Source organism: Anopheles arabiensis, chromosome 2 (assembly GCF_016920715.1).
Source record: "Anopheles arabiensis isolate DONGOLA chromosome 2, AaraD3, whole genome shotgun sequence".
Taxonomy (NCBI): Eukaryota; Metazoa; Arthropoda; class Insecta; order Diptera; family Culicidae; genus Anopheles; species Anopheles arabiensis.
Window position 1 is genome coordinate 4,987,154 of NC_053517.1, and position 14,220 is coordinate 5,001,373.

Consider the following 14,220-nt stretch of genomic DNA (forward strand, 5'->3'; position numbering starts at 1 on the left):
GTGTTTGCTGACTTTGAATGATTTGTGTATTGTGCAAGCAGCAGATTGGGGCCTATTGGACGATAAAGCAGTATCTGTTAAACTCAAATCATTTTGTTTTATTTCAAGTTTTGTGTCAAAAAAAAAAACAAGAATCTTCCATAATGTATAAGGTGTATTGAACAACAGCACACACCAATAGCATCGCCACCACCCACCCACCAACGCAATAAATCATAAGTCTCATTTTCACCTTTCCAATCGGTTTCCAAAGCATTGCTCATTTTCAATCATTGTTCCAAAAGCACGTGGAAAACAGCTCGCGACTACAAAACACATTGCACGTGTTTGTACGTTTCCGCCCGGGCCCGCGTCACTGGCCCAAACTAAGCCAACACAACTCTCAATCCCACAACTCTCTCCCGCACGTGTGGTGGTATTGCAATGCTGTTTATTATATCTCTGCTTCACAATTTTCCATTTGCCCGGGTTTTTGTCCCGCTGGGAATTGGGGCAACGGTGGTGTGCTCCTTCATCATAATCAAGCAGAGCAGCGCAGCGTGTAAGGCACTGCTGCTGAGAAGGAAGGGTTTTTATTTCCTGAATGCAGCAGCTAGGGAATCGCGCGTTCGCGCGATCACACTCCCGAGGATTCACGCTTCGGTAAAGTCGTCGTCCCCCCACACACACAAAATAGAGCAGAAATATTGGTTTGAAGTTTTTCTTTTGTTAGGATAATGAAGTTCAACCGTTGCGCCGGCGTGGCGTGTTCACCTTTTTGCACTTCGTCACGGGAAAGCTGCCGGTGTGTGTGGCGAAGTGTGGTGGAAATGGCAAAACAGAATAAAGCTCCAGCAGCAGCAGCAGGAAAACTAGTTGTTTGATTCCCCTTTATCGGACGCTTTTCCAAACGAAACGACGACGTTCTAGTTTACCACCACAATGCCGCGACCTTGGGTGGCAAGTTGTGCTCTGGCCCCTGCCTTCTGCTTCACCTCCGCCTCCAAACCAAAGTAAAGGGAGAAAAGGATAAAACTTTTTTCCTCGTTTACGAGATATGCTTTGTTAGCCCACCTCTCCACCCGTTCGGTTCGGAAAAGCGATGGATTGTTTCCCTCATTTTGCTGTGCTCTCCCTTTCGAAAAAGTCTGAACGAAGCCAGGTAGAATGTTTTTTTTCTATAGATTATAAATAGTCAACTATTGGCATCAATTTGCTTTCTGGGGTTTTGTTTTAATCGTTTTCTTTCGCCTTTCTCTATGTCTACTGCACCAAACACGTTCTGTCAGAACGATTAACTCGACCCTGGACGACGGTGTCGCTTGCAAGTTACAAACGAACAGAACCGCGGGGGTACAAAATTGCATAACCAACCAGCCAGCGCAGAGTTCTCTCGTACACATTGTGCTGTTAAATTGTCAGTTTGTTGCTTTAGATCCGTCCAATTTTAAAATGCTTTCCCCTTTTTTTGCCTGCCCCGATTTCCCGGATTTCCCGGACATTCCTTTTCGAGCAATTTTGTCGTGCATTGATGCGGAATGATGCCACGGACGAGTTCAAGAATATTGATCAATGTGTAATGGTGATGGTATAGTAGGGGGGTTGATGTCAATGTTGAAGCTAACGATTCTTCAGTAATGGAGCCGCAGCTTGTGAAGAGCGGGGAAATAGGGAGAATCCAAGCGAAGAGTTAGTTTGATTGAAGAAAAAAGAAAAGATTAATCATTTAAGGCAGGGCAAGATAAGATAATTTGAATTTCCGCTGCTCGTGAAGATCCTTTTCCGGATTTAGCACGGGAAAGCATTTCGGATCAGGTAGCTTTCAGCTTTTATTACTGCACATTGGCTCTGATGAACGTAATGCGCGGTCGTCTATGGGGAAAAGCATAAGCGCAAACGAAGAAGAAGCAACAAAAAAATAACGGAAAACAGTTTTGTGTGGTGCTCCCTTATTATACTTTTACTTTTCCGTATTGAAAAGGTTTACTGGGAGCGTTTTTTTGTCGTTGTTTTTTTCTTCTTCATGAAAACCAAGGCAAAGAAATCTTTTGGTCCAGTTTGTCACCGGAAGCGATCTGCGAAATGGAATTGAGTTTTTCGAGAGAGAGTTGGTTGGAGGATCTTCGTGCCGAATGGGTTAGAGGGATTGTTGGATTCCGTTTTCTTTCCTTCTAGTTATCGTGGCAAATTTGAATAGGAGAAGATCAGCTATATTTACAGTACAGAGCAGGCTGAATATCTACCGACAGAGAGTGGGAGGAAGCAGGTGGTGGTGGTTTCTTCGACATTTTCCAAATGCACCCTTTTTTGCGTCAAGATCGAGATGTAGAAATGATGATGGGTCCACAAAGTGTTGTGGAAAAAGAAATCAGTGAATAGGAGACCACCGGGACTTTGGAGTTTAGCCGCATCCGGTCCAAATCCGGTCGAGGGTTCCAGCAACAAAAAAAAGGCAGCCAGTCGCTACCAGCGCAAAAGCGCCCCGGAAAATGGCAATTCGTTTAATTCCATCAAATTGTGTCCTGTCTGCCCTGCTGCATTGGGGGTGGTTTGATGGAATGGAAGCTTTGACCGACCTCTATGTGATGGGGTTCGCTTTTTGTTCACCGCCTCAGTTTTCTCTTTTCCATTCGCGCCAGACCGGAAACCGGAAGCGGACAAATTTCAATACAACAATTGAGAGTGCTCCACGAAAAAAGTGTGTGTGTAGTAGTACGACTGTGTCTGTGAAGAGGATATGGGGGGAAAAAAATTGGGAAACAATTGAAACCGTTTGGGTCAGTTCGGGAAACCACGGTCCCTAGGGTATGGAAGTTGTTCTCCAACAAAGGCTGGAGGAGAGCTTCTGTCTACACCTTACCCCGTACCCATCCGATGTGTCTGCGGTGCCGATGTTGTTATGTGTGTATCCGGTGGATTTTAATAATACGCTTGAAGCACTACAACATTGCACGTGGGTGGGACGTTGGATGGAAGTCGTTATAGTTAATGTCTTTGTCGGCCGTGTCCTTCGCTTTCAATTACAATAACGGTTTAATTTTATTCATATTATTGTTCAATTGTTTTGTTCAAGCTATGCAAGAAGAACTCTGAATTACGAGTTGGCTTTCTTCTTCTTCTTCTTCTTCTTCTTTCGGAACAATAATCAGTAGAACAAGAGAACAGGAGAATCAAGTTTCTACCATATGGGGGCACGGTCCATTCGGGATTTGAACCCATGACAAGCATGCTGTTAAGCCGTACGAGTTGACGACTGTACCACCAAACGAGTTGGCTTTGGTTGGTTTAAAAACCATGTTGCTTCAAAGTCCTGTAGAAAGCTTATGTGCAGTCCATGGACTTTCAAAAACTTTGGACTGTCCCGCCTTTCTTTTTGCTCATCCAGTCCAAGCTTGCGACTCGAAATATATGCAGACATTTTTTTTTTTGAAGAAATTGGATGTTTCGTTTGGAAGTTTTCCCTTTTACCCTCACTCCTCCGGTGTAAAATCTCAACGGATTTGATAAAAATATAAAGATATTCAGTTATGGAACAGTTGAGAGTTCGAATTTCTCTTCCGCCTTCTCTCTTCCAATGTTCACCACTCAACGGAACCACTCAACAGCGCACAGTAAGTACAAGTTAAAAGATTTATATGTTCAGATCATGCGAAAAGCAGCTCTCTTCTTTGCGTGTATGTGTGCAGTGTTCCAAATGAAGAAAAGCTAACCATATAGACATCCACGATCCTTCCAACATCAGTTCGAGGGACAACCAAACCGGGGCGGGGTGTGTGAGGATAAAAGTACACCCAAGAGGATTCGCCCTCGCCACCCCCATCCACATTTTACTGGACACACACATACACACCCTAAGAGCCATCCTTCAGATGAGGTTGATTTCGTTTATTCTGCTCTTGGAACTGAAATGGATGAATAGCGAAAATGGCGATCCTTTCTCCTAGCCCCAGCTATCCTTTAATCCTCACCCCCTAACACGTTTCGATCAGTTCTTGAAGCAGTTAGAGCTTGTCTCTCACTTACTCTCTCCATCTCCCCCCTCGCACCCCAGTTGCTAGAATGAACGGGGTTTGATATTTCTATTGCCGGGCGCGCACAGAGTTCGGTACTCTTGAGTGCTCTTCTGCCAGCAGAGCGAGCTCCCGTTTGTTCTCGGAAGGACATTTCTTCTCGTGCGTCGTCGTTCGGTTCTTGTTCAAGTGTGTCTTTACGCTCTGCCCAATCCCCCCACTTTTTATTGGCATTATTTTATGTTTTGAGTAAAAAAAATGCTGCATTTTGCTACCAAAATCTAGAAGCAGACATTTGCTGCTGTTTGATGTGACCGTCGTCTCGGTTTTGATTTCATTGTTGAGATACAAGAACCTACAATAGTATAAAGTTCTTGTGGAAAGGACAGCAACTTGAACTATGATTTTACATTCTTTAGATTGTGTTATTGCAATGGGGGGGTTGGTATTACAGAGCGATTTATTTTCTGTGTTGCATCCAGCCAGAGGGAAAGTTCTAAAATATTCCATTCTATTCTATGCCAGGCAGCCAAAACAAAAAACAAGGAATATACGCTGGTTATCTGGTTATGGTTGAACCCTTCCACAAGTCGTGTCTCCCCTGCTGAAATCTGACCTTTCGAAGTGAGGTTTCGAAACGGCAAAAAGAATCTCCCCGAAACCCCGACCGAAATCACAGAGTAAAATGTCAAATGCCGCCTTCAAGATGGCACACAGGTTAAGCGGCTGTACTCGAAAAATCTTTTAGCGCGCACTAGTGACGATTCTTCCGGTCGTAGAACATGCAACGTGCTAAAATGTATGTGTGTGTGTGTGTGTGTGTGTGTGTGTGTGTCCGCTTCGTGTACGCTCGAGCGTCTTTCCTTTTCCGGGTTTTCCAGAGAGCCCCCCCAGAAGGAGGGTGCTGAATACGAAATTGCTTTCTCTCCTATCGTCACGAACGTTCTACACGCAAGTGTGGCACAAACCCTCATCCCCAAACCGTGTGTGTGTGTATGTGTCCCCTTTCTATCAAACCCCCTAGCTCCAATTCTAGCACCGGTATCGGTTTTATGCTATCTTATCATCCACCCCGCATCCCCGCAACCGAAATCGTCCGATTGAACGATGGAAATAAAAACCGAAATCATTGCGGTTTTCGAAAAAGGATTGCTGTTGTGCGCCCACCACCCTCCAAAGACCGAGTAGCTCGTTTTATATTGCTCGCATCTCGCAGGAAACACACCAAATTTACACCATCGCGCCCGTCAGAGGCACATAAAATAATACGAATGTGCGCGCACCCGTGTGTAACCTTTTGTGTTGGAGTCTCTGTTTGGACGTAGTTGGGCACAGCGAAGCGCAGGGACACTGCGAGAAATCGCAGAACATAAATTTATTCACCAACTGGACGGCATGGCACAATTTTATAAGGGCCGGCAATTGGGGTTATCTGAAGGGTGGTAGTGTACCATCTTCTTGTCGCCATCTCTTGTATGCGCTTGCACCGATGCAGAATGGGGATCGGACTGTCGCCATGGCCGTTTTTGTGGTGCTGCTCGAACACTATTCTGCATGAAGATAAGATTATGATTAGGAATCGAGTTTCGAGTTGAGATGTTATGCAGCGGCGATGAGGTCTAAAAATGATAAAATTACTCGTTGGCTATTAACATTTAAAACTTAGTTTTGTATGCCCTTTTCAGTACTATCGTGAGAGAGAGAAAAATACATAAAGAGAATAATGTTCTTTAGGAACGAAAAAGGATTGCAAACCGTCTCCAGATTGTATCTATAAATCGCTTACAACATAATTATTCATTGATATGAACACGAGCTTGACTGTGATCGGCTTATTACCCCAAAGTATGAAACGATATCATCATCACCATCATTCACAAATAGTTCCAATTCCGAGTGATGATTGCGGATGATAATTCGGTAAATCCTACAAATGGGCTGGAACCTAGTCCAGGGCGGATTAGACGGATTAGCTGCGAACAAATCAAGAAGCTGGCCGCCCCTTTAGGCGTCGTTTGGTCTTTGGTTTTCGGGCCGAGATTTGTCGGGCGTAATGAAATCAATTTCAAGGGATCATAATCTTAAGCGATTGCCTGCCAGCGTGTCGGTGCGCTTGTCTGCGTTTCGAAAATCAAACCGAAAGCATAACCCCAGCCAATATGTCACAATAAGCATAAGGAATTTCCACAGCCAGAGCGTAACAATATGTCCTTTACCTCGTTCAGTGAATGGAAAACGTAACTTTGTCGGGACAAATAAAGTTAAGGGCGAAATGCTTCTTTCTACTGGATACACCGTCAGATGGAAAAACAATCTCTTTCCCGTATTAGCGATTCGACACCGTTGCTCATTATTTTTAATTGGAGGAAAACTTGCTTCCATCCATCCATCGCTCCGCCACAAAACACTACCATTGCGCGCGTACACTTCTTTGAAGAAGCGTGTTTTCGTTGCAAATTTCCCACAAATCATCATCTTTCCGTTTGCAGGATATTGTGGCAGATATGTATTTGCAAATCATCGGTGTGGTTATGTCTCGCGCGTGGTATCTCGTTTGTGGGCTTGTGTCGTGTCCCGAGTGGGTAAAGTGCGTCGGAATCACTCCATTCCAGGGGCGTGCTTGCACCATGGAAATGTAAAATGAATATCATTTTCATATTGCTTATCGTGTGTTTTGCAGAAATTGTACGTTGTTTTTCTGTTTTTCTTTGTGCAAATGCTGGAAAAAGGGAAGCTTCTACTTGTTTCCCCAACACCCGGTAGTAGAGTTGGCGAACACGGGGTATATATACATAATCACAAGAGAAAGAGCGGCAGGACATTCGCAGCACTCTCACCTCACCAGGTGATTCGAACATTCCATTCTGCGGAAGTAAAACCTTCCAACGAACGCAAACGATCGCTGCTTCGTCGATGATGCCTACTGATGATGGTTAGAGTTGTCAAATGTAAGGCAGACGGAAGATTGTGGTGTAGTAGGTAGAAGCAGTAGTAGTAGCAGTAGTAGTAGAAAGTCGATTCGGTTTTCATGTTAGCAATCGTTTGTGGACTCGCGCCGCTTTTTCAGACACGCTGCCCCGTCTACAGGAACAGGAACGAACTAACGAGCGAAAAAGTGTAAGAACAGCTGAAGGAAAAAGTCCGAACCGCCGGCGTCTTTTGCGTCTCCAAAGGGATATGGCCGGAATGAATAATTCATGGCCAAGTTTTTAATCTTCCCTAACATGCATCTATTTGCATAAGAAAATAATCGTACTGGCTGGGAGGGAGGGAGGAATGGAATGGTGCACACCGACCGCACACGTTTTGATGTGGCGGTGGCCACGTGTGTGTGCACTCTTTCCTGCTTAGTGTATCCGGAAGCCAAAGCCGCCGTTTTTATCCTTTTCCTTTCTCATTTGCAGCCTTCCGGGATTGGGGATTTTCTTTTTGGCGCTTCTATTTTGAAAGTAAGTAATGCTTTCGGTTGAAGTCGGCTGGATCCAAAGGTGTGCCTGAGTGTGTATGTGTGCCGACGTCTACGTCTTCCACAAATGATGATGTCGTCGTCCCGGCTGCTGCTCCTCACACTCTCCCTTCCCAGGGTGTATCGCACATGGCGCATTTACGTCCGGAAAAGAAATGGGAAATTGGGATTTTGATTTAAAGAGCCTCCTCACACATTCATGAACTTCTCCTCTTACCGTGCGGGGTCAGAGGGGAAGGCACGCTAACGAACCACGCGGTGACCTGGAAAATGAAAGTGGAAAACGTACATGTTCTTCCCTTTCGCTCCTTGAGCGCCCGCGCGTGTGTTAAAAATGTTACAATGTGAAGGAAATTCTTTCTTAAACAATTGTGTATTCGTTAACCATTCTACCGGGAGCCCGTTTTCATTTCCAACGATCGATCGACGACCCAGACAACCATAGGGCGGGCTGCTGCCAGGGCACTAAGAGGACGTATTACAAGACTTCCATTTCGCAAGTGTGTCTACTGCTGATCCTGCTGCTGTAAAATTTCGTACAATCTCCGCAGGGATATACTTTGTTTGAGTTGTAATCTTTTGTTTGACAAAAGCTCTTCTTCCATTCCGGGAGGGGGTTTTGGCGCGTTAGCTTTTGAACGGCGTCGGCGTCGGCGGCGGCCTTGCTCAGGCGTCGTATTTCCGGCTCGCTTGAACTTTCTGTCAACGGTTGGGTGAAATGTAAGATGCCTTCATTGTGTAGACGAAAAACGACCTCCGATTATTGTTGTCCCCGAAACGCGTGACCAATTCGGGAAACCGTCCAAATGCCTCGTTACATCAATAACAGCAGCAGCAATAATAACAGCAACCTGTTCGTCATTGAGCGCCAGGGAACTGGTGATGAGATGGCCCCTTGAGTCCGGATGAGTAGATCCGGCAAAGGGGAATGGCTTCTGCTGGTGGCGGTGTGTACTTAGGCACGCTGGAATGACCACGTTGGGAGTTTATTTTTCTGTTCCAGTGCACTGTTTTCGACCACTTTTAATTTCCTGTGTACGGTTTTCCTTAAAGACACGTCCTTTTCCTAGAGCAGGAAGAGAGAGCGAGAGAAAGAGGTCGACGCTTTTTATGTCCTTGGATGTGCTCGTTTTGTAGCGCACTCCCAACGGTCCTTGGGAAAGCGAAGCATCGAAGCGTTTTTCTGAAGAAGAATTGCTTACTTCGCCTCCAAACGACGGGGACACGCCAGTGGTCGTCGGTGGCACCTTGTGGGAAGACGAAAAGTTTCATGTAATTTCCATTTCCTTCTCGTATTTCACATTCATTATTTCGTTTGTAGGAAAAAGTTGATGCGACTTGACGAACCTCCTCCGCACATCGGAGAAGGGCAGGAACCAGGAGGCAGGATGGCTGAGGCGCTTCTCTGCGCTTCGAAGTGTCCTAGTCTGCAGAAGCGCTCGAAATTCCCCAACGCGCTCGAAACCTGCTGCTCACGAATATAATTGTTTTTCTACACGCTTTGATGCTTCCCAACAGGAGTGCAGGGGGGTATCTCGCCTTGAAATTGGAGGGACCGCCGCATATGGTGGCGAACCGTGTCGTCTACGAAGAAAATAAATGCTAGCAAAACAAGCATAGCGGCAGCTCACATCTAACAAAAGGGATGGCGGAGGAGTACCATGGGGGTGTTTGGGGGTTTGGCCTTATGATACACAAAATGAAGCTAACACCGTGAAGCCATGAAGCTTTTCGCCGCCAGCCGCTGGCAGTCTGGGTTTGGGTACACGGCGGGCTTTAGGGATCGAGATCTGCTTGGTTGCCCCTTTTTATTGATGCTGCTGCTCTGTTCGCTGCTGCTGCTGCTCCGCCACGTGGTGAAAAGTAATATGCGCGATTGTAAATTTGCATACCGACTACAGCGAGCGAAAGCGACCGGCGGCACCCCCGGGGTCGTCCAAAAACACCACTGTGTGTCCCCCGCCGCTACCAATATTCCCCGCCGGTTGACTTTCGAACTCTGGGATTCAGGCGATTCCAAAATGCCGTTTGACCCGCGAGACAACATTCTGCGAGAAGAGTTGTATTCGGGCAAATGCTCAAGAAATGGCTCCCCGAAGGCGCTGCTGGCTCAGGTCAGGTTGGGGGGCTTTCGATGCGATGTTTTCGATGGCTGTAGAGCGTTCTTCTTCGGCATGGGAGATACAGAACAGAAGAAAAAATACAAGGATGCCTGAAATGAAGTTCATATTGTTGCAATTTAATGCTTACGGACATGCCATTACGCAGCAAACAATAACCTGTAAACAAAACGACGACGGCTGTGACGGCTCCAAAAGAGACATCAGCATAAACAACTTTCCTTTCTTTATTGGAAAGAGGTTGTCGCTTGATGATGATGGGGCTTTGCTCTATTTAAATGCGTCATACTGCACGTACAGCACGAGCTGAAAGCGTGTGCACCGAAGCCTGTGCATGGTAGTGAAATGCTAAGCAAGAAAGAACCATTATGACTGAGCGATTGCGATCCTGGAATTGATCTGTGCAATCAACCGTCCCTGTAATGGTAACAAACGGCAACGACATTCTACACCCTATCGTACTCTATCTCCTCACGGGTCATGGACGACCTGTGACTTGTTCGATCGACGGTCGACGCTGGCGTGTCGTCACCAGAGTAGAGCAAGATGCACTGCGACCTCGCCGAATAGATCGCGCAATTACTCAACGTTTGATAGAATTGCCAATCACTCGATGGGAAAGATTGTGTAAACACACCGCGCGCGCGCGCTCTGTCTTTGACACGGGTGTCTCTGTGTGGCTTTAGTGCACGATGAGTGTGCTTAGTTATCTGCTAACCATCACTTGTAATTAAATTTAACCCTTATCTCCATCGGGTGTGTGTTGTGTGAGGATGCGCGTGCCTTTGGATGTTGGAGTCCGGATTGTTGTTACGGGGCAGCCCTCAGTAGCTCATTAATTCATGGTGCTTGCGAAAAGAGCTTGCCAAGCACAGGCGCACAGGTCCCCGCAGAAGGCAATCACGCAATTCACTCGGCAGGCAACACACACATACGCTACGGGAACAACATCAATTCTGGGCTGGGTTTGGAACATGTCAATCAAGCGCCAGAGATTGTAGCCCTCTCCCGCATTCATTTCACCGTAATTGAATCGAATCAGCATTAATTTGTTCGAATTGAAACACACTCTCCCTCCCGTGTACGTGGGAGGGGAGATGCGGCCTCTTTTTACGCCACCTTTGGTGTTAACAAATTCAATTGTCAGATCCGTTTTTCGGTGGCCTGTAAAAGTGGGGCCGGGCCGGTGGTGGCGACAGCGAACGCGATTGATTGCTTGATTTTACGCTAATCATAAAACGAAATATCACCGGGGACACTCTCATTGTCGTCGATTGTCTTTTATGTATTCAGTTGAATGCAGACGACGAGCTTATGGCGAGAAGAAGGTTTTTAATGCTTTATTTACTTTCCCCAATGTATTGTTGGGTTACCGAAGAAGATACGCGAAAGACTCTCATGTGGCTGACAGTTGGTTTCACGCCGAAACCTGATGTTTGATTTCGGAAACAGCTATCACAACAAACCGACTCTTGCAGTTAAAATAGAAAAGTACTTGAAGAAATTGTATGTTTTGGCCATACAACATGGCTTACGACTGTTGAACAACAACATACCTCACAGGCTTCTTTGCCCTCGGTCGGTTCCGTCGGCGTTGGGGCAAAGTTGTTTGGCTATAACCTCGCTGCTTGTTTGCTCAGATTCGTGTCCTTCCCAGAAGGTGGGAAAGGTATCAACCACTTGTTTATACAAAATACACACCCCGGTCAGGTGTCCGCAAGACGATTTCGATGGCCTTTCGATGCTCAAATTATGCAGTGCAAATGAATGGTGTAATGGTATGAACCTTGTGAGAAAATTTGATCACGACGCGTCCCTCAGTCGTGACGCGGCGTTTGAAGCACTAGTAACGTTATTGAAGTATTAGTATATAAGTTTGTGTTTGTCGATTTGTTTTTACCTGTCGTCCATTCGGTACTGTTGTCTAATCGTTCTGTCTCTCTGTCTCTTTTTCTTCTATTCACAGGTGCCAACTGGAACGGTGTGGCGCTGGACGAGTTCGCCGGGTGCGAAAGCAATCTGGCCGCCAACCGGCAGACGCGCATGCTTGCCGACCTGGCGCTGGTCGGGTGCTACAACAAGACATACATGCCGACGGCCGAACGGGACCGCATCATGCTGGCCAGCGCCAAGCGCAACCTAGCGGCCATGTCCTACTTCGGTCTGACCGAGTACCAGAAGATCTCGCAGTACATTTTCGAGGAGACGTTCAACCTGCGGTTCGCGATACCGTTCGAGCAGCACAACACCACCGTGTCGACGGTGACGATGAACAGCCTGACGCCGGCCCAGCGCGCCCGCATCGACCAGCTGAACGCGCTCGACCTCGAGCTGTACGCGTTCGCGAAGAAGCTAATGTTCCAAAGGTACTACACTACACTACACTGCCTACACCTAGGTCCTTGCACGGGGAAAACTACCAATACAGGTTTTACAAAAAAAGAAAGAAAGAATAGGGCTAAGAAAGCAGGAAGGAGAAAGAATCGGGCTCAATTTTCTAGCGTGTGGCAAGTGGGCACTTCCGGCCTCGAAGCTGTTTATTATCGCAACACGAAATATGGCCAGTCGCGTGCAGCAGCTCGCCCTCTAGCTCTAGCTGTGCTGGCAACGGCTTCCCCCGGGTTAGCAGAGGTCGACATCGTCCGTGCGGAACTTTCTCACACCCGCCCGATATCATCCGGTCAGATTCTAGATACACTTTCGTTTAGCAGTTTGTATTTCTTCCGGTGACCACCAGCAGCGTGTTCTCATTGCTTTTAAAGCTTCTACTAGGAGTATAAAACGCCCTTCTACACGTCCCTGGTGGGAAACGTGTACGTATGTGGTATCTTTTTCTGTCCGGGGCGGAACAGTTATTAATTGAAAGTGCTTCAACGGAGTGTACGAAGCGTTTGTGTGTGATTGGCCGCTTTTCTGGGAAGGAGGTGGTAGGTTTGGTGGGCTGGGCGGGTTTTTGAAAAAGTGGTTAGTACTTCTAATACCATCCTGACATGCAATCTGTTTGTACAATTGTATTTTTCCTCGCATGTAACTGCGGATTCCACCGGGGGATACCTTCCCGGTTGCAGCAGGTTGGTGGTCTCTGTTGAGTCAGAGCACGTTATCTAGTAGTGCATGGTCTCTGTCTGCACTTCTGGATCATACCGTTAGATCCTTCCCGAATGAAATGGAATGCATATTTCGGTGGGTTTGGTTTTTGGTTCGTGGCTTCTAAGCACGAAAATATACTACCAATGCATGCCAAAGACGCATCACACACCGCCGGTGGGGGTAGGCATGCTAAACGAATTCTTGTTGAGTTGCCTTAAACATAATCTTAAACGTTGCCCTCGTTCAAGTGTGTGATAAATGACCGCATAGTGATAAGGGGTGCGCCACCCGGTTGTGCTGCATCTTCGCGCCATAAATTGAGGCCAAGAAGTTAACCAGACAGCCGAAGACAGTTACAAACACACACACAAACACCCTTTGCTGTTGTGACACGGACATTAATTTCGCTCCTGTGTGCCGGTGGGAACAATATCTTATTGCATAAACCCCATGCTGCATGCTTCCTATTACCCTCGCTTACTAATGCTGCCCGCTAGAAGGCGTGAAACTAGATACTGTCCCGCTCGCAGTTTATCGCTTTGCAGTGTTTTTTTGTAGTTGTTCTTGTTGGCCGTTTCTTTTCGCCCGTCTCAACATTTTGGCACGCGCGCAATTGACTATTAACTCTAAACACGACTTGGCACACAAACGATTGGCGCAATAAAGAGCGGGGCGCAACTATTATGATCCCGCCACACGCACACGACGACGGGCCTTGGCTGCTGTGGGTTGGTAGGGTTGGGGTTTTCTTTCCTGTATGGCACACGCTCGCCTGTGACGGGGGTTGACGGTGTTTAAATCTTTGGCTTAAACGTTTCTGGGAGCGGACCGGGAGGAGGGAGCGTTACTTTTCGTTCGACACCTTCCCGAAATGGGACAGCCCCGCCGGGGAGAAGAGGAGCTGGTTTATGTTTATGCTGTATGTGCGCTGCAGTGCAGAAGCGCAAAGATATATGTGGCTGTAGTAACTATTGCATTTGCGGCTTAACAGGGTCGTTTCGAGCGGATTAAGCTAGTAAACCGGTGGCATTAACTGACCATCGCGATAAAGGCGTATGCCTACGGAGGTGGTCAGGCCCCGTGGTGGGGTGGTTTATTAGTGTGGATAGGAGCTATTTTTATGACCTGTTTTCTGCGCAAGGATAGTTTAGGGGTACTTTATTAAATTGTAAAGAAGGTGGCGTGCTTTTGTGTGTTACTTTATTATGAGTCCATGGTGGGTTATGGAGTGAAAAATTGCTAGTAGAAAATTAAACGATAAGGTCAATTGCTGATCATGTTTGTATTTAAACTGTAAAAAGACATTTTAAAAATGTATAAAAATAGCCATACATTTACCAACATTTACCATACACATTACCATCCCACCACCATTGCGTCACGTGTGTCCTTTCCGAAGGAAACTGAAAGCGATAGGAGGAAGAGCGTGGTTGCGTCCATTAGCTTATCGATTAACCATGGCTAATCGTGCTCAATGGTAGCGAGCAATAAATTACGAAATCATGATATATACCTCCCCATTTTTGGGGTGTATCGTCCGGCGCCGCCTTGTCAG

The 14,220-nt window shown here is 46.7% G+C and overlaps 1 protein-coding gene across 1 annotated transcript in view; it reads left to right on the top strand.

Annotated features, from left to right (window-relative positions):
• The window catches only part of LOC120898283 (heparan-sulfate 6-O-sulfotransferase 1), a 50,035-nt gene that overhangs the window by 22,390 nt on the left and 13,425 nt on the right, over positions 1-14,220 (top strand). Inside the window, exon 4 of the mRNA XM_040303916.1 lies at positions 11,542-11,941. Within this exon, the coding sequence (XP_040159850.1) occupies positions 11,542-11,941 (400 nt within the window). The remainder of the gene's footprint in view (positions 1-11,541; positions 11,942-14,220) is intronic.